The 20,247-nt window shown below is 38.9% G+C and overlaps 1 protein-coding gene across 10 annotated transcripts in view; it reads right to left on the bottom strand.

Annotated features, from left to right (window-relative positions):
* TNRC6B (trinucleotide repeat containing adaptor 6B) overlaps positions 1-20,247 on the bottom strand; it is a 237,883-nt gene that overhangs the window by 136,353 nt on the left and 81,283 nt on the right. For 7 of the 10 annotated variants that reach the window (XM_081819091.1, XM_081819089.1, XM_081819099.1 and 4 more), the window contains one exon: positions 8,592-8,659. The exons of 2 other annotated variants lie outside the window; for them this stretch is intronic. In XM_081819091.1, coding sequence (XP_081675217.1) covers positions 8,592-8,659 — 68 coding nt within the window. Of the gene's footprint in view, positions 1-8,591; positions 8,660-20,247 lie in introns of those variants that run through there. One more of the 10 variants, XM_081819098.1, reaches the window with a different exon arrangement.

Genomic DNA, 20,247 nt, shown 5'->3' with positions numbered 1-20,247 from the left:
TCTCAAATAAATAAATAAAATCTTTAAAAAAAAAAAAAAGATTTTATTTATTTATTTGACAGAGAGAGAGACAGTGAGAACAGGAACACAAGCAGGGGGGAGTGGGAGAGGGAGAAGCAGGCTTCCCGCCGAGCAGGGAGCCCAATGCGGGGCTCGATCCCAGGGCACTGGGATCATGACCTGAGCCGAAGGCAGACGCTTAACAGTCGACTGAGCCACCCAGGCGCCCCTGGGAAGAATAAACTTTTAAAAGTTGCACTGCAGTATAAGATGAATCTGAGGAAGATAGAATTGTAAGTTAATGAGTTAGAGTAGGAACAGAAATAAAGATAAGGTAAGGACAAGCTGTTAGAATTAATGAAAGGTCTGTATAATTAATAATTCAGAAAAATTAAAAGGGCATTTTATTTCTAGACATTTAAGTTGGGAAGAATGTAATTAGTAAGAAGAGAATTTAATCAAGACATCGGAATTAAGACATTTAAAAAATAACACCTCAAGCACAAAGCCATATTACACCACACTAGCGTATAAAGAGCAATGTTGACGCCATAAATTACATTCTTCCCTCCAAATCAATATAAAACTATCTTCAACACTTTGTTTTCCATATGGGTCTCCCATGCAAGCTCTGAACAGATTCTCCCTTAAAAAAGGGAAATCAAAGATGGCACCCCAAGGGTGTTGAAATACAGGAACTGATATAATAAATTCTACCAACAATCTTAAAAAGGGGATACTTTCTATGTAACACATTATAAAATGAGATTTTTAAAAATTTTAATATGTATGCTTTATTTAATATAACACATATAAAAGATTATCATTTCAACATAAAATCAATGTAAGTTATTAATTTTACATTTTTGGGGGGGTACTAAGTCTTTGAAATCCAGGCTGCATTTTGCATTTAAAGTACATTTAGGGACACCTGGGTGGCTCAGTCGTTAAGCGTCTGTCTTTGGCTCAGGTCATGATCCCAGGGTCCTGGGATCGAGTCCCGCATCGGGCTCCCTGCTAGGCGGGAAGCTTGCTTCTTCCTCTCCCACTCCCCCTGCTTGTGTTCCCTCTCTCGCTATGTCTCTCTGTCATATAAATAAATAAAATCTTAAAAAAAAAAAAAGTACATTTAAATTTGGTTGCTAACTTTTTTTTTATTGTGGTAAAAACACATAAAATTAAATTTACCATCTTAACCATTTTTAAGTGTAAAGCTCAGTAGTGTTAAGTACATTCTCATTGTTTTGCAACAGATCTCTAGAACTTTTTCATCTTGTAAAACTGAAACTATATACCCATTGAACACTGATTCCCTCCTCCCTCCCCAGAGCCCTTGGCAATCTTCACTTTTCCACTTTCTGCTTTTATGATTTTTAACATCAGATACTTCATGTGAGTGGAATCATACAGCATTTGTCCTTTTGTGACTGGCCTATTTTGCTTAGCATAATGCCCTTCACGTTCATCTAGATTGTAGCATATGACAGGATTTCCTTATTGTTAAGGCTTCATAATATTCCATTGTGTGTATATACATTTTCTTTACCCACTCATCTGTCAATGGACATTTAGGTTGCTCCACCACTTGGCTGTTATGAATAACGCTGCAGCAAACATGGGTGTGCAAATATGTCTTTGAGATCCCACTTTGAGAGATCTGTTATTGTTTTGTTTATTTATTTATTTATTTAAAGATTTTATTTATTTATTTGACAGAGAGAGAGACAGCAAGAGAGGGAACACAAGCAGGGGGAGTGGGAGAGGGAGAAGCAGGCTTCCCGCGGCGCAGAGAGCCCGATGCGGGGCTCGATCCCAGGACCCTGGGATCATGACCTGAGCCGAAGGCAGACGCTTAACAACTGAGCCACCCAGGAGCCCCAATTGTTTTGTTTTTTTTTAAAGATTTTATTTATTTATCTCACAGAGAGAGACACAGCGAGAGAGGGAACACAAGTAGGGGGAGTGGGAGAGGGAGAAGCAGGCTTCCCGCTGAGCAGGGAGCCCGGGGCTCAATCCCAGGACCCTGGGCAGAAGCTTAACGACTTAGCCACCCAGGCGCCCCGAGAGATTTGTTTTTAATGCTGAATTTTCATAAAATGAACCAAAAGATTCAAGAAAATTCAATTAACAAAGATTTACTAGAAAAATTGAATCACTCTCGTACGTTAAAGGCAAATATCTTTTGAGAATATGAGTCAATTTAAGCATGGAGATTTAAAGCTTAGACTTGTTTGTAAATTTTAAAAAGAAATTAAAAAGAAGCCAAACTCATTAATACAGTTGACCCTTGAATAACACAGGTCTGAACTGTGTAGGTCCACTTGAATGCAGATTTTTTTCAGTAAGTACAGCACAGTGCTGTAAATGTACTTTCTCTTCCTTATGATTTTAAAACATTTTTTCTCTAACTTATTTTATTGTAAGAATATAGCACAGAATATATATAACATACAAAATAGATGTCAACTGTTTATGTTATCAGTAAGGTTTCCAGTTAATAGTAGGCTATTAGTAGTTAAGTTTTTGGGGAGTCAAGAGTTACATGTGGATTTTTGACTTGGGGGGGCGGTCAGTGCCCCTAACTCTTGTGTTGTGCACCAAAACTGGTATTTGGCTGCAAATAATTTACAACAAGTAATCTGCCTACAAACATCTAGACCATCACTTGTCTCATAAATAAAACCAAATCAAGAGCCTGTCTTGAGTGGAAACATTTTATATAATATGAGCTTTCAATAAGCATAGTCAAATCTATGAGCAACTATCTACTTATGCTGCTTTTTGAAAAGCTGTTATAGTTTTATATTTACCCCTGTGTTGAACACATTATGTGATTAATGCTGTGTGAGTTTAATTAGTAATTATATGGCAATAAACTTAGCTTGTTTGATTTGTTACAGTAGCTCGTAAATATCCTCAGAAAAATGATTATATTAGATATACTAATAGTTCATAAACCTCATTAAAAAGCAACAATATTGAAACAATATATATACACAAAGTGTTTAAAGCTATACACTCCATCAAATCTTATTCACACATACATCAGAATTCAGTACATCTAAATATTAACAGTTTAGCACAGATATTTCTCAATGTCAAAAGTCAATTATTTTTTAAGAGGGTTTTCTATATGCATAGCTACCCTAACCTGCCTGTTTATAGAACTTAGTTCCACTGAAATAAACATCATGGAAATAAAATAATTTTTTCAAAGCTTCTAGCACTTATGGTAAAAATGTTAAATGATGAAGCAAGGAAAGTGGCATAGATCAGCTAATAAAAATAATTTTAGTCCTAATCCTTACAAGAATTTGCTCTATGACCTTGACATTCTATTATCCCTGTGTTCCATCTGCCTCCATAAATGAAATAGGCTGTTCATACAAACTGAGATCAGTGAATGAGAGCCATTTTGGAAATCATTTTGGAAAAAAATTTAGATCTCTGCCTCATATCATACACAAAAATGAGTACCAGTTCAATTAAGATGTAAAGGTAAAGGGGCGCCTCGGTGGCTCAGTTGGTTAAGCGTCTGCCTCCTGCTCAGGTCATGATCCCAGGGTCCTAGGATTAAGCCCCGCACTGGGCTCCCTGCTCAGTGGGGAGTCTGCCTCTACCTCTGCCTCTGCCCCAACCCTTCCCCCCACTGCTCCGCTCATGCACATGCTTTCTCTCTCTGAAATAAATAAATAAAATCTTAAAAACAATTATTTTTAAAGATGTAAAGGTAAAAAATAAAGCAGGAAAACTAAGGTATTTTATTACATTAGGGTAGGGACAACTTCTCTCAGCAAGGACAAAATACAGAAGCTATAAAGGCTGACTGATTTTACCACATAAAAATGTTTTAAGTTTATTAGTATGAAAGATACCCCAATGCTAAAAGATAAAGATAGGGAGAAAATATTTAAAACATCTCAAAACACAAAGGTTAATATTTGTATTTTATAAAGGGCTCCTACAAAGCTATCAAAACAAACAATCCAATAGAAAAATGGGAATAATATGCAAATAAGTGATACAAAAAACTTAAAAATCTATGGCCAATAAACTAACAAAAGTGATACATAAAACTTAAAAATCTATGGCCAATAAACTAACAAAAAAACCCATCTCATTAGTAGGCAGAAAAGTGCAAATTAAAAACAATAAAATATTAGGGGTGCTTGGCTAGCTCAGTGAGTGAACACACAACTTTTGATGTTGCGGTTGTGAGTTCAAGCCCCACGTTGGGTGCAGAGATTACTTTAATAAAACAACAACAGGGGTGCCTGGGTGGCTCAGTCGGTTAAGCAGCTGCCTTCGGCTCAGGTCATGATCCCAGGGTCCTGAGATCGAGCCCCACATCGGGCTCCCTGCTCGGCGGGAAGCCTGCTTCCCCCTGTCCCTCTGTCTGCCGCTCTGCCTACTTGTGCTCTCTCTCTATCTGTTAAATAAATAAATAAATAAATAATCTTAAATAAATAAATAAATAAAACACAATAAATTATCAGAGTGGCAAAAATTTAAGGATAAATAATTTTATTATCATCAAAGGTGAGGAGAAATGGGCATTCTCATACACTGTTGATGGAAGGCATCATGGGTATAACTTCTTTAGAAGGCAATTTGCTAGCAGCTACCTCCATGCAAAAAAAAAAAACCAAACAAACAAACAAAAAACCATCCCATGAACCAAGAGCTTCATCTCTAGAAATTTATTCTACAGAAATACACCTGTGAATAAAGATATAAGAATAAGGATGTTCAATAAAATATTATTTATAATAATCATGGAAGTAGAGACCACCAAAATATCTACTGGAGAAGAATGATTATAGTCCATCCATTCAACAGAATGTCGTGCAGATGTTTAAGAGAATGACATAGGCTATGAAAGATGCCAAATTAAAAAAGCAAGTGATAGAAGAATTATGCTGGGAAAAAACCCCTCTATTTAGTTGTTTTAAGATATACAGAAAATAGGGGCCCCTGGGTGGCTCAGTCATTAAGCGTCTGCCTTTGGCTCACATTGTGATCCCAGACTCCTGGGATCGAGCCCCGCATCAGGCTCCCTGCTCCGCGGAAAGCCTGCTTCTCCCTCTCCCACTCCCCCTGCTTGTGTTCCCTCTCTCGCTGCGTCTCTCTTTGTCAAATAAATAAATAAAAAATCTTAAAAAAAAGATATACAGAAAATGGGGTGCCTGGCTGGCTCAGATGGTAGAGTATGCAACTCTTGATCTCAGGGTTTTGAGTTCCAGCCCCACATTGGGTGTGGAGCCTACTTAATTAAAAAAAAAAAATATATATATATATATATATAATAAAATATACAGAAAGTGTTTACAAAGATTAGGAGGGGAAGAAGGGTAAAAGAAGAGTCTCATTTTTATTTCTCTATCTATATATACCATTTGAATGTTTTATGATAAGCATGTACAGTTGCCCCTTGAACAACATGGGGGTTGGGGTGCTGACTCCCCCACACAGTTGAAAATCTGCTAATTATTTCTGACTCCCCCAAAGCTTAATATGAATAGCCTACTGTTGATTGGAAACCTTACTGATAACATAGTCAATTAACACCTATTTTGTATGTTATGTGAATTATATGATTATAGTTATATGATTATATGATTATACAGTTTATACAGATCATACAGTTATATGAAGTGTATTCTTACAATAAAGTATGCTAGAGAAAAGAAAATGTTTTATTGATTGATTTTTAAAGATTTCATATATTTATCTGACACAGAGAGAGCAAGAGAGCACAAGCAGGGGGAGCGGCAGATGGAGAGGGAGAAGCAGGCTCCTTGCTGATCAGGGAGCCTGATGTGGGGCTCAATCCCAGGACCTGGGGTTCATGACCTGAGCTGAAGGCAGACACTTAACCAATTGAGCCACCCAGGTGCCCCGAAAATGTTTTATTTTATTTTTTGTTTTGTTTCGAGTTTTTATTTAAATTTTAGTTAGTTAACATATATAGTGTAGGGGCACTTGGGTGGCTCAATAAGTTAAGTTTCCATCTCCTGATCTCAGGGTTGTGAGTTCAAGCCCCGCATTGGGCTCCATGCTGTGTGTGGAGCCTACTTAAAAAAAAACAAAAACAAACAAACAAAAACCAAAGTGTAATATTGGTTTCAAGAGTAGAATTTAGTGAAGAAAATGTTTTAAAATCATAAGAAAAAGAAAGTACATTTACAGCACTGTTCCATATTTGTCTGGCTCAGGCAGAAAAGCATGCAACTCTTGATCTTGGGGTTGTGAGTTCGAGCCCTATGTTGGGTGTAGAGATTACTAAAAATAAATAAACTTAAAAAAATTCCATGTATAAATGGACTTGCTCATTTCAAAACCGTGTAGTTCAAGAGCCAGCTGTGTTATTTTTATAATTAAAAAAATTAAAGAATAAGTGGGAATTTCACAAGTCATTTGGCAATGTGTACACTTCTAGGATCTAGAATGTAGTATTCAGTTCCTAGATCCTACTAACCAGATTCAATCATCCTCTGCCAACTGCAGTTCTGAGATAACAAAATCATCATCATCATCATCATCATCATCATGTTTTCATTTTTGTTGCCTCAACCAAAAGAACACATTGCCTTTGCTCCCCACTCCCACAGAAGAGGTAGACAGGTCTAGGGGAGGAGCGTCTAGTAAGAAGAGTCATTTCTGCTTTACCATTTCAATATATGACAACAGAGCAGGCTCAGGAAGAAAAACAAAACAAAACCAGAAACAAAACAAAACAGGATTCATCTGTGAAAAGGCAGTATGAGACTCATGAAAACAAAACAAGTTAAGGACACAACACAAGTCCACGGGGCTGTCTGAAGCTCTCTAAAAGAACACCATTTGTATAACACAAAACTTGTGGGAGAATCTGCCCCAGTGATGCCTTCTGAATACCTAAAGAGGCTGATACTGGATAGGGGTTACTGGAGCAGGTTTTTAAAGATAAAGACTAGTTTACTTGGGAAATGGATACCCTCTGGAGAACAGAACTTTCATCTGTGCTTTAAAAATAGGCTTAATGTCATTTTCATTGCTTCTCCCAACTCCCTCTTACCCATGAGACTTTGATCTTAACACTGGCATGGTTTTGCTAACCATAGTACTTTTTGGGAACACAGCTCCGAAGGCTGACAAAGGATTTGTGTTCAGGAGATAGTATAAAACACTTTTATGTCAGAAAGATCCAGGTTCACATCCTAACTCCCATTTCAAGCTGCATTCCCATGGACAAGTTACCTACCACAATCTCTTGAGTAAAACGGTACACTGTCATGAATGGAAATAACACTCACAGCATCTAAGCAAAGTACCTTGTGCACAGAAAACCCTCATCAAATAGGAGCTATAATTTTTATATTACAAGACCTTTGACCAGAGTGTGGGGTTGGGGGAGTGGGCAAGAGGATGGGGAGAAATACCTGAACTGTTTCTGTAATTCCACTGGGACTCAATGTTTGGCATTCTACTTTGCTAAAGATGAAATGATTCCATGAGCCCATGTAGAATATAAATGCGTTTGACAGAATACAGCAAAGTTAGGATTTATACTGTAAGCTATTTTTAAAACTGCCTGGTTAGCAAATTAAACCAGCTGTGAAAATATCCTGGTTTCCATTCACAACAAATACAAGACAAACATTCTCCTTTAATGAACCTGGCCTTGTGGTAGCACAGCATATTCTGCATAATTCATTCCTAAGGGTTGTGGAGACATCATTTTCATAAGACAGACCAAAATTAAACTATTTTCTAGGAAAAAAAAAGATGAGAGAGAGGAGTTTCTTTCTACAGATTTTCAGTAAATTCCATGAATTGCTGTCCCATTTAGCTTAGGAGGCTACTGTCTGAATAAAAGAAGTTATGTCAATACTTCAGGCCAGCCTTTACTATGCTTCCTTTAAAAGGGCATATGAAACACCAGTCTTCTCTTCAACACAATTTTTCAAGTTCTATGGCAAAGGGAGGAGAAAAATCTGCTCACAGTCACCAATAAGCTACTCCAAGGACTCCCAATTTCAGATTTAAAACTGATCACTCTTTAAGAAGTCAGGGGAGAGATCTTGAATTATTCAGAATGTTGGCTAAGTTATATTATTTATGACTCCCGTTCCTTTAGGGAAACAAATTGTTATTTAAACAGAAAACAGAAGTATAAATAACTAAATGAAATAGAATTTCAAGAAGTACTATTCAAATAAATTCAGACTTGGAATGCAGGGAAACAATCTATTCATTTAGCGCATTTCATAAAGACATAGCTAAGAAAAGGATATACCACCTTAAACTTTCTTTGGAAATCAACCAGACTGAATTAGTTCAATTTGGAACATCCTGAGCCTTAAAGCCTTTGCTAAAGTGTAACATAAATTTTGATTAGCCAAGTCTGAAAAACTACAAAGCCAACTTTCTTGCCCCTCCAGTTAGTCTGTCTATAAACAGAAGCAATGCATTAACAGCCACCAAAGCAACTGGTGAGTTCCACAATGTGCCCAACGTATACATCCTCTGCAAACAGGCTCTCAGCATGTTTAACCAAAGTACTTCTGAAGATCTGTAGTAGGACCCTTTTTAAATAAACTGTGACTCACTGTTTGCTTTCTTCACCAGGAGGTGGAGTCTTGCCATGCCCTTCCATTACAAAATCCTCCTGTTCCACCTGCAAAGGCAAGCACCACAGGTCAGCAGTAGTCAGTAACTAAGATGAAACTCACTCAAAGTTCCAGGGCCTGCCCTGTGCAGAACCACATGGCCACTGCACTCTATTGCCTGGTCCAGAAGCCTGGGCCAGTGTCTCTCAATCTCCAGGTTTGCTCAAGGCATCTCTCCTTGAGTGACTAGATTTGTGGAACAGAAAAGGAAACGTGTTGACTTGCAACTCACATACTTGTAACAAAAAATTAACATCTAGAATATAATAAAGAAGTGCTATGAATCAATGAGAAAAAGACAATGTACCAGAAAATTTTACAAAATAACCAAGTAGGAATTTTACTGAAGAGGATGCACAAATGAAAAGATATTCAATCTCATGTCAAACAGGAAAATGCAAATTAAAACCACAAAGAGATACCATTTCACAACTACCAGGTTAGCTAAAATTAAAAAATTGGGCGATACCAAGTGTTGGCAAGGGTACAGAGTAATAGCAACGCTCATCTACTCCTGGTGGGAAGAAAAATTGGTACAACTACTTTTCAAAAGTTTACCACTGTCTGGTACATTTGACTATGTATTTACTGTACAAACTAGTGGTTGCACTTCTAGAGAAACTTTTACACATACATAAAAATATTTTTGTAGAATTATTTTTAACAGAAAAAAAACCAGAACAAACATCCATCAATAGTAAAATAAATAAATATACTATGGTGTTTTCAGACAACAGAATACTATACTATATGAAAATGAATGAACTATAGCTACACACTGCAACCTAGATGAGTTACAAAAACACAATACTGGGTGAAAATGCAAATCACAAAAGAACACACACACAGTATAATTTCATTATATAATGTTCAAATATACACATTCTAAAACTGTATATATGCACGTGTATTTAGACGTGTATGTGCGTACATATAATTTTTATTTTTATTATTTTTTTAAGATTTTATTTATTTGCGAGAGAGAGAATGAGAGAGAGAGAGAAAGCATGAGACAGGGGAGAGTCAGGGGAGAAGCAGACTCCCCGCTGAGCAGGGAGCCCGACATGGGATTCGATCCTGGGACTCCAGGATCATGACCTGAGCCGAAAGTAGTCGCTCAACCAACTGAGCCTCGCATCCCTATATATAGTTTTTAAAAACTATTTTAAAGATTTTATTTATTTATTTGACAGAGAAAGTGAGAGAGCACAAGCAGGGGGAGCAGTAGAAGGAGAGGGAGAAGCAGGCTGCCCTCTGAGCAGGGAACCCGATGCGGGGCTCGATCCCAGGACCCTGGGATCATGACCCGAGCTGAAGGCAGACACTTAACCACCTGAGCCACCCAGACACCCCTAAAAACTATTTTTAAAAAATGAATGACATACAAAATTTAGGCTAGTGATTGTCTTAGGCAGGGGCATATGCAGGGTCCTGGGGTATGCCTGTGGTCTACTTCTTGGCCTGTGTAGTAGGTATATGGGTGTTTGCTTTATAATTATTCTTTTAACTATGTATTTCTTTCTTTTATATATGTATGGTTTATTTCTCAATACAAATATCAAAGGGGGAAAAAAAGCATTTTACTATTCCAAGTGGTTTACTGACCTGGAAGATCAGTGACCGAGACAGAGCTACCTCCATAAATGGAGACTGCCTACCAGTCCTATGAAAACTCTCCCAAAAGGCGTAACTTACAAAAATCAAACAGATGTATTCAAGGAAGGAGACAGGACTATTTCCAATTTAGAAAAATAGTTATAGGACCTAATAATCTGGAAGACAAACAACAGTAACATACACACACACCACAATGGAACCAAAGAAAACACAAGGCTTTCCAATTCTGTCTTCTCCAGTCTTCATTTCTCAAGAATACTAGAGAAGATGGGACAATATTAAGAGGCTAAGTTTCAAAAAGGACAGAAAATAAAGACGTGTTCGTAATTTCCATTAAAGAAACTGGAGGAAGCATACACAAGAATAATTAAAGACTCACACTGGGCATACTGTAAAATTCAAACCAGGTTTTGACTTTATTCTTAGGAACTTCCTGACTCTGCAGTCTATGGGACTTAGCCAAGGAGAGGGAGGATTCTCCCATCCTAAGTTTACACTTAGGATGTAAAAACTCTAGAAGAAAAAAACAGTATTGCAGAGGAAAACTTATGAGGAGCTAGAGATGACCAGGTTGTGTTACAGGAGTGTATACGTATGTTTTTAAAAATTACTGTGTTGTGCATTTTATACACTTAACTATATAAATTTATGCCTTAATTAGGAAAAGCAGGTGACAAACTGTTTAAATTTGTTAAGCTTCTTGCAAACTCAAGCATCAATCATTCTCTTAAAGAATGACTATTCTCTCACTTAAATGTATTATAGAAATTTCTTGATCCTTCATCTTTAAAAATTCTCTCCAATTAAAGAGCTCTAAAAAAAAAAAAAAAGAGTTCTAAATTGTGTACCTTGGCCTCTGCTTAGTAGTTTTTTTAAAGGCTTATCTGTAATCAATTTCTAATTAAATACAATAATAATGAGAAGGTTGAAGAACCCGCAGCTTTGACAATCTCCTCCATGTGTGCTCCCAATCTTTAACTCCAGCCCCCATGTTATTCATACTAGTCTTCTTCACTTGGATGGCCCAATAAGTTCCAAAATGAAACATCATCGTTGTCCTCAAATTTCTTCTCCTTTATTATATCCCCTATCTCTGCAAATGGTACCATCATTCACTAAGATCCCCAAACAGGAAATCTATACAGGTATTCCCCACTTTCTGAAAGTCTGTGTTATACCACTTCACTTCTACAGAAGACCTACGTTAATACCTAGTTTTGTGAACCAAAAAAAAAAAAAAAATCTGAAGAGGATTTTCGCTTTTTTACAAAAAAAGGCAAAAAGCAAAGTAGCGTTCAGTGTTGGTTTTGCAGCCAGCCATTATAGAGGCACGTGCACCCTGAGCAGCGAGAGGGGCACCACCAAGCTCCTTCCCTGGGACTACACTCAGCATCTCAGCATCCAGCCGCCAGGGCTTGGAACTTTGTGAGCATCTGTGCTTTATCTTGAGTTATTTTGAGCATCCGTTAGCAAGATGTGTCCTAAAGCATCAGAAAAGTCTAGGAGAGGTTATTCTCTGGGTTTGGGAATGCGCCAAGATTTTTCCATACAAAGAAATGGTCATTGTTTCTTGGTTTTATGCAACATTTGGACTTAACAAAACATTTCATAGGAAAGCTCTACCTTCAGATAGCGGGGGAAACCTGTCATCACACAAGAATCTAAGGTTCCCTCCTTAACCCCACATCCTACTAATCACCAAGTATTGCGGCTTTTACCTCTTAAATAGCCCTCATATCCATCACCCCTTCTTTATTCTCTTTAACTGCCATAGTTAAAAGCCAGCTTCTCTAAATCTCACTACTACAAAGCCTTCTCATTGGTCTTTGTGCTTCTGGGTCCCATCTCATTTTAATACATCCTCCAAACCACTTCCATCAAGTGGGCTTTGTAAATGCAAATCTTATTGCATCGTTCTCCTTGAAATTCTTCAGCAGTGCTCCATCACCTACTCTGAGGGATAAAAGTTCAGTTCATTTGTCCAAACAATCTTTTCATCTGCCTCTGCCTCACCCACTCTGAACGCCTGGTGGGGCATACAACTCCTTAATCCCTGTACATTTACATGTACTGTTCGCTCTTGCCTAGAAGCCCTGGCCTTCTGCCCACATACAGTTCAAATTCCTCCTCATTCCTTTAAGTGCCAATTCAAATGCCCTTCCCCAGAAGACACCATCTCCTGCAGCAGGGTTCACAACTTTTCTCAGTCTCCATCACATCAGAAGGCAATAAAAATGGTCCAGAAAGATCACTGCTCCTTATTGCCACTTCCTGTTTTTCTCACGTCCACTTCCAGTCCCTTCCCATCCTTACTTCTTTCTTTTCTACATTTCATGAACACTTTTGGACTTAATTTGATGATCTCCACCACTCCTCCCCCGGACTTCATTTGCAGGAGTTTCAAGATTTTTTTTTTTTTTAAAGTAGGCTCCATGCCCAGTGTGGATCTCAATTCGGGGCTTAAACTCAACCCTGAGATCAAGACCTGAGCTGAGATCAAGAGTTGGAAGCTTAACTGACTGAGCCACCCAGGTGCCCCTCAAGATTTTTATACATAAAATTTATACCATGTCTTTACCTTTCTCCCACTACCATTCATTCATTCAACAAACATTTACTCAGCACATATTACACACTAGGTGCTGCGCTGAGATAAAGGTGAAGAAGATAGTCGCTGCCCTCAAAAAGCTTGCAGATTATTGAGAAAGACAAACAAAAACCAGTCAGTTACCAGCATTGTATGGTGACAGATGGTAGCTACACTTGTGGTGAGCATAACTGCATAACCATAATAGCATAAGGTACAGACCTGTAGGATCACCTGAAACTAATGTAACACTGTGTGCTGACTATACTCCAATTGAAAAAAAAAACAAAACACATGACCATACAGTGGGAGAAAGCAATGCAAGGATACAGGAAGGGCGCTTGACACAGCCTGAAGGAGTCAGACACACTAAACCAACCCTAGGCAGGCGACTTTCCTCCTTCCTAATTCAGCTAGGGAACGGGCAGGACCCACGCTGCTCCACACCAAGGTCCCTCAATTCTGAAATATGACTCAGGCCACAAGCTCCTATTGCACTCCCTCCCTCCGTCTGAACCTGGGAAGAGTTCCTCTAACTTCTAGTTCTGCTGTTTGTCCTCAGTGTCCATTTAGAGGCTCCCCTGACAGGCATATCAGTGATTTTTCTCCTTAGTGCCCTAGATGTGCTCAACACCGACTTGTTTTTAGTACATTTCTGCCCTACCAATCCCTTAACTTTTTCTCCTCTGCTCTGGGAATACAGAGCATAGCTGGAGAAAGTTACAAAACTGGTTCCTTTTCAACCCTATGCCAATTAACTTCCACTCAGTGCTCACATGTCAGCACCTGGCCTGGAAGGCCCTTCTTCATCCTGTCTTTCTGGTGAACTTCTACTCAGCCTTCAAAGACTGGTTCAATTGTTACTTTTTCTAGGAGGCATTTTTGACAACTAGCACTTCCTCCTGGGAACTTCCCAAGGTGCTCCTTCCCACTTACGCTGCAAGGCCCAAAAAGCAGCTGTTGTGATCCTTTGTTCACCCATTTCGAGTCTGCTGGTGAGTCTTGGAGAGAAACAATGTAATCTTTGTGCATCCCAGAATCTAACACAACCCTTCTTGTTGGTCATTCATTCAGCATACCTTCTAAATGCCTTCTGTGTGCTAAGCACTGGGTTGAAAAACTGAATGAATGTCTGACCTACATCACATTCTTCACTCATTCATTCTGTACCTTCTCCACTCTCCTCCAAGATTCCAAACCCATCCATTAGGCATCCTCCCTAGTCTGGCCTTTCTGAAGATTATCCTGAAAGCCTATCTCACACAATCCCCTTGGTTTCTTCTTGTCTGGATTATGCAGATGAATCTGCATCTTCACCCATTTTCCCCCACTCTACTGCTCTGCCAGGCTCCCCTCACCACTTGTATTCTAAATGCATGACCTACACCATACCACCTCCTCTGGGACCTTACTGTCTAAGGAAATCTTTCTTCCTTTCCAGTAAATCCATCCCCTCAACTGACAAATACTTTATAATCTCTTCTATTCTGAAAAATTATTTTTGGCCTTGTGATACCCTCCAAATATCCTCCTGTTTTTACCCTCCCTTTCACTATCCAAATTATTAAGAGAATAAACTATACTCCGTTACTTCCATGTTCTCATCACTGATCTGGTAAAGCATTGGTTGTTACTGAAGTAACAGATAATATGATTTTATTTTTTTAAAGATTTTATTTATTTGAGGGGGGGAGCATGAGGGGAGGGGCAGAGAGAGAGAGAGAGAAGTAGACTCCCCACTGAGCAAGGAGGCCAACTCAGGGCTTGATCCCAGGACCCTGAGATCATCACCTGAGCAGAAGGCAGACAACCGACAGAGCCACCCAGGCGCCCCTATATGATTTTAAAAGTCAAATAATACCACCAGGCTTATAAACAAAAAATAGCACTCTCCTCTGCTGCTCCCCCCCCTTGGACCTCTCCTTCCCCATTCTCCCAATTTAAGTCACCATATTTGTTCAAATCAATATTCAGCGCTAATAGAGTTGTTACTAAGTGAATAATAGATACAGCTGAATCATACGGAATAGTATAATTAAATTTGCTTTTCTTGTACAATTTTTTGTTTTCCCTGGAACTAACAATTACTACTTTCTCTTCTTATACTTTCTTTCAATTTGGGGGGAGGGGTTAGTATTTATTATGTATTTTTCACTAATTCATCCTCAAACTCTCCAACAGAGCTGTAAATCTCCTCCTAATAAATTCAAACACTTCAGGTAATCTATCAATTTCATTACAGTCTTGGAGACATTCCTCAGGGGTTTTCTCCTGTTCCAGTCTAGATTGTTTGCTCTCTAGGCCACTCAAGAGCTGACACTTTGCCAGGGATGTCTTTTCCCCTTCATCTCTGAAATTCCTGGCTGTCTCTCCTACCTTGGAGCATCTGTTCCCCATATCCTTTGTCTTCCTCTTTTATGGTTTACTCCCTGGTTGAGGTGGAGCATATATTCCAGTGATTTCCTGATAAAAGGTATATGGGAAGTAAATTTTTTGAGATCTTGAATGACTAAAATGTCCTTACTTTATCCATATATATAACTGACTTTTTTTTTTTTACCCACATACATAACCACATACATAATCGAATCAGAAGTTCAAGTTAGCAAACCTTTTTCCCTCCAGAATTTTGAAGTGATGCTGCAGTGTCTTCTAGTTCCCAGAGTTGCGATATAGAAATTTCACAGTATTCTAAATCCTAATATTTTGGATATAACCTGTTTCTTCTCCAGAAACTTTTAGGGTCTTTTATTTCTCCTCTGTGTTCCACAAATGCAAACCCACTACGTATTTTTTTTTTTTTTAATTGAGCTTCTGGGTAGGCACTTGCAATCTAGAAACTCAGGCTCTTCAGGTTTAGGACAGTTTCTCTACTTATTTTGATAATTTTATCCCCTCCAGGAATTCCTTATTCAGTGTTGAATTTTCAGCATTGATCCATAAATTTTCTTCTTTTCTCTCCACTTGTACCTCTCTTTTTCTTTTACTTTCTGGAGATTCTCTCAACTTTACCTTCCAATACTTCTAACTTTTAAAAGAATTTCTGTTATTGTAACTTAATTTTTGAAAGCTCTTTCTTGGTTCTCTGAATACTCTTTTTTAATAGTCCTGTTCTTATTCCATGATTATAATACCATCTTTTATCTCTGAAAATATTATAGATCTTTTTCTTTGGGTAAATACTTAGTACTTAGCAGTATATATCAGTTTGCTAGGGATGCCACGACAAAGTACCACAGCGCGTGTGCTTTCGGTAACAGCAACTGATTGTCTCACACAGACCTGGAAGCTAGAAGTGGGACGTGAAGAAGGGCACTGGTTCCTTCAGAGGGCTGTGAGGGAAGGATTTGTTCCAGGCCTCTCCCCTTGGCTTGCAGACGGCAGCCTTCATGTTCACATGGCATTCTCCTTCTGTTTGTGTCTCTATGTGTAAATTTCCCCTTTTTATTTTTTTAAATATTTTTCCATTTATTTGAGAGAGAGAGAGAGAGAAATCAGAAGTGGGGGGTAGGGGAAGAGGGAGAGGGAAAAGCAGACTCGCAGCTGAGCAAGGAGCCCAAAGCAGGGCTTGATTTCAGGACCCTGAGATCATGACCTGAGCCCAAGGCAGGAGCCTAACTGACTGAGCCACCCAGGTGCCCCTAAATTTCCCCCTTTAAAAAAGACACTAGTTGGGGCACCTGGGTGGCTTAGTTGGTTAAGTGTCTGCCTTGGGCTCAAGTCATGATCTCAGGGTCCTGGGACTGAACCCCACGTCAGGCTCCCTGCTCAGCTGGGAGTCTGCTTCTCCCTCTCCCTCTGCCCCTCCCCCTGCTTGTGCTCTCTCTCTCTCTCAAATAAAGAAATAAAATCTTAAAAAAAAAAAGACACTAGTCACACTGTATTATGGCCCACCCTAATGACTTATTTTAATTTGATTACCTCTGCAAAGACCCTAACTCCAAACAAGGTCACATTCTGAGGTAATGGGGGTTAAGACTTCCAACATATGAATTTGGGGGCAAGGGCTGGACAGGGAAAATTCAGCCTCTAACAGTGGAATAGTTGGATCATATGGTAGCTATATGTTTAACTTTTTCTTTTTTTTTAAAGATTTTGTTTATTTATTTGACAGAGAGAGAGACAGCGAGAGAGGGAACACAAGCAGGGGGAGTGGGAGAGGGAGAAGCAGGCTTCCCACTGAGCAGGGAGCCCGATGCGGGGCTCAATCCCAGGACCCTGGGATCATGACCTGAGGCGAAGGCAGCTGCTTAACAACTGAGCCACCCAGGCGCCCCCATATGTTTAACTTTTTAAGAAAAAGTCTCTGAAAAAAAAAAAGAAAAAGTCTCTGTTTTCCAAAGTGGCTGCAGCATTTTATCTCCCCACCAGCAGTGTATGTGAGTTCCAGTTCTTCGTATCTCACCAACACTTGGTATGATAAGTCTTTTTAACTTTACCCATTCTAATTGTGACTTTAATTACATTGACATTGAACATCTTTTCATGAGCTTTTTGCCATCCATTCTCTGGTAAGGTGTTGTTCAAATTTTTGACCATTCTTTTAAGCAGCTTTAGTTCTCTCTCTCTTTTTTTTTTGAGTAAGCTCTATGCCCAATGTGGGGCTTCAACTCATAACCCCAAGATCAAGAGTTGCATGCTCTACCGAGTCAGCCAGGCACCCCTAAGTATCTTTATTGAGATATAATTTACATACCATAAGGCTCACCTGTTGAAAGTATACAATTCAATGGCTTTTAATATATTTACAGAATTGTGCAATTATCACCACAATCCAATTTTAGAACATTTCTATCATCTCAAAAAGGAAATCTGTACTTATTACCAGTCGCTCCCATTTTGTCCTCCCTTCACCCTCCTTTCCAGCACCAGATAACGGCTAATCTACTTCTGTCTCTACAGATTTGCCTATTCTGAACATTTCATGTATAAATGAAGTCATACAATGTGTGCTGTTTTGTGTCTGTCTGCTTTCCCTGAGCATAATGCTTTCAAGTTTCATCCTTGTTGTAGCATATATCAGTACTTCATTCTCTTTTATTGCTGAATACTATCCAGTTATATGGATATACCATTTTGTTTATCTAAAGCATCAGCTGAGGGACATTTGGATTATTTCCACTTTTTTGCTATTATGAATAATGCTGTTATAAACACTTGTGTACAAATTTCTGTGTGGACACATGCTTTCATTTCCCTTGGGTGTATACCCAGGAGTGGAACTGCTGGGTCATGTGATAACTCTATGTTCAACTTTTTGAAGGAAGGACTACCAAACTGTTGCTCAAAGCAGCTGCACCATTTTCCATTTCCACTAGCAGTGTCCAAGGGTTCAAATTTTTCCACATCCTCACCCACACTTGTTACTGTCTGTCCCTTTGATAGCAGCCATCCCAGCAGGTGTGAAGTGGTATGTCACTGTGGTTTTGGTTTGTAGTTCCCTAATGAGTAATGATGTTGAGTATTTCTTCATGGGCTTACTGGCCACTTGAATATCTTCTTTGGATAAATGTCTTCCAATTCTTTGCTCATTTTTTAAATTGGGGTTTTTGGGGGTTTTTTTCCTATTATAGAGCTTTGAGAGTTTTTAATAGATTCTAGATACAAGTCCTTTTTCAGGTAGATGCTTTTCATGTATTTTCTCCCAGTCTGTGGCTATCTTTTCATTCTCATTAACAGCATCTTTCAAAGAGCAGAAGTTCTTAATTTTGATGTAGTACAATTTATCAATTTTGATTTATTTATTTTAAAAAGATTTTATTTTTTAAGATTTATTTATTTGAGAGAGAGAGAGAGAGCATGGAGGAGCAGCAGGGAGAGAGAGAGAAACTTTAGCAGACCCCATGCTGAGTGTGGAGCCCGACATGGGGCTGGATCCCATGATCCTGAAAGTACGACCTGAGCCAACCAAAAGTTGGATGCTTAACTGACTAGGCCACCCAGGGGCCCCACAAATATTTTATTTTTAAGTTATCTCTACACCCAATGTGGGGCTCAAACCTACAACCCTGAGATCAAGAGTCACACACTGTATGACTGAGCCAGTCAGGAGCCCCAGACAATTTATCAATTTTTAAAATTTATTGGTTGTGCTTTTGCTGTGGTATCTAAGAAATCTTTGCCTAGCCACAGATTTTCTCTTACATCTTCTACTAGAAGCATTATAGTTCTATGCTTTACATTTAGATCTAAGGTCCATTTTCAGTTAACTTTTTTAAAAAGGTATTTATTTATTTGACAGAGAGAGACACAGTGAGAGAGGGTACACAAGCAGGGGGAGTGGGAGAGGGAGAAGCAGGCTTCCTGCTGAGCAGGGAGCCCGATGTGGGGCTCGATCCCAGAAACCTGGGATCATGACCTGAGCCAAAGGCAGACGCTTAACGACTGAGCCACCCAGGCACCCCCATTTCCAGTTAATTTTTATATATGCTATGAGATCTAGATCTATGTTCATTTTTTTTTTTTGCATATGGATATCCAATTGCTCTAACACCATTTGTTGAAAAAATATCCTTTCTCCACTGAATTGCCGCCACAGAATTGCCTTTTTCAAATATCATTTGTCCATATATGTGTGGGTCTATGTCAGAATCTCTCTTCTATTCCACTGGCCTAATTTGTCTTTTTCCCAATACCACAGGGTCTTGATTATTGTAGCTTTATAAAAAGTTCTGAAATCATGTAGTATTGGCACTTCAACTCTGTTCTACTCAAAAGCTGTTTTGATCATTGTTATAAGTTGAATAGTGTCCCCCCAGCCCCACCAAAAAGATGTTGGAGTCTTAACTCCAATACTTCAGAATGTGACCTTATTTAAGATGGGGTCTTTACAGAGGTAATCATAAAGTTATTAGAGCAGGCTCTAATCCAATATGACTGGTGTCCTTTTATAAAAAGGGGGAAATTTGGACACAAAGACAGAAATGCATGCAGGAAGAATGCCATAGGAAGACTGGGTTGTGCTGCAGTAAGGCAAGAAGCTAGAAGCCAGAAGCTAGGAGAGAGGCCTGGAAAAGACCCTCCCCTGGTCCCTTCACATGGAACAAGGCCCTGCCAACACCCTCATCTTGGACTTCTGGTCTCCAGAACTGTGAGACAATACATTTCTGTTGTTTAAGCCACTCAGTTTGTGGTACTTTGTTAGAGCAGCCCCAGCAAACTAATACAGCTGTTCTATGTCCTGTGCATTTCCATATGGATTTATAAGTCAGCTTTTTCACTTCTACAAAAAAAGTCTGCTAAGATTTTGATAGGGATTGAACTGACTCTATAGATCAATTTGGGGAGAAGCAACATCTAAACAATATTGACTCTTCTGACCCATAAACAGGTATATTTCTCCATTTATTTAGGTTGACTTTATTTTCTCTTGGCAATGTTTTGTGGTTTTCA

Source organism: Leptonychotes weddellii, chromosome 5 (genome assembly GCF_054177405.1).
Source record: "Leptonychotes weddellii isolate Sample4059 chromosome 5, ASM5417740v2, whole genome shotgun sequence".
NCBI classification, from domain to species: domain Eukaryota; kingdom Metazoa; phylum Chordata; class Mammalia; order Carnivora; family Phocidae; genus Leptonychotes; species Leptonychotes weddellii.
Note: the sequence above shows the minus strand (reverse complement) of the source record. Positions and strands in the feature narration are given on the sequence as shown.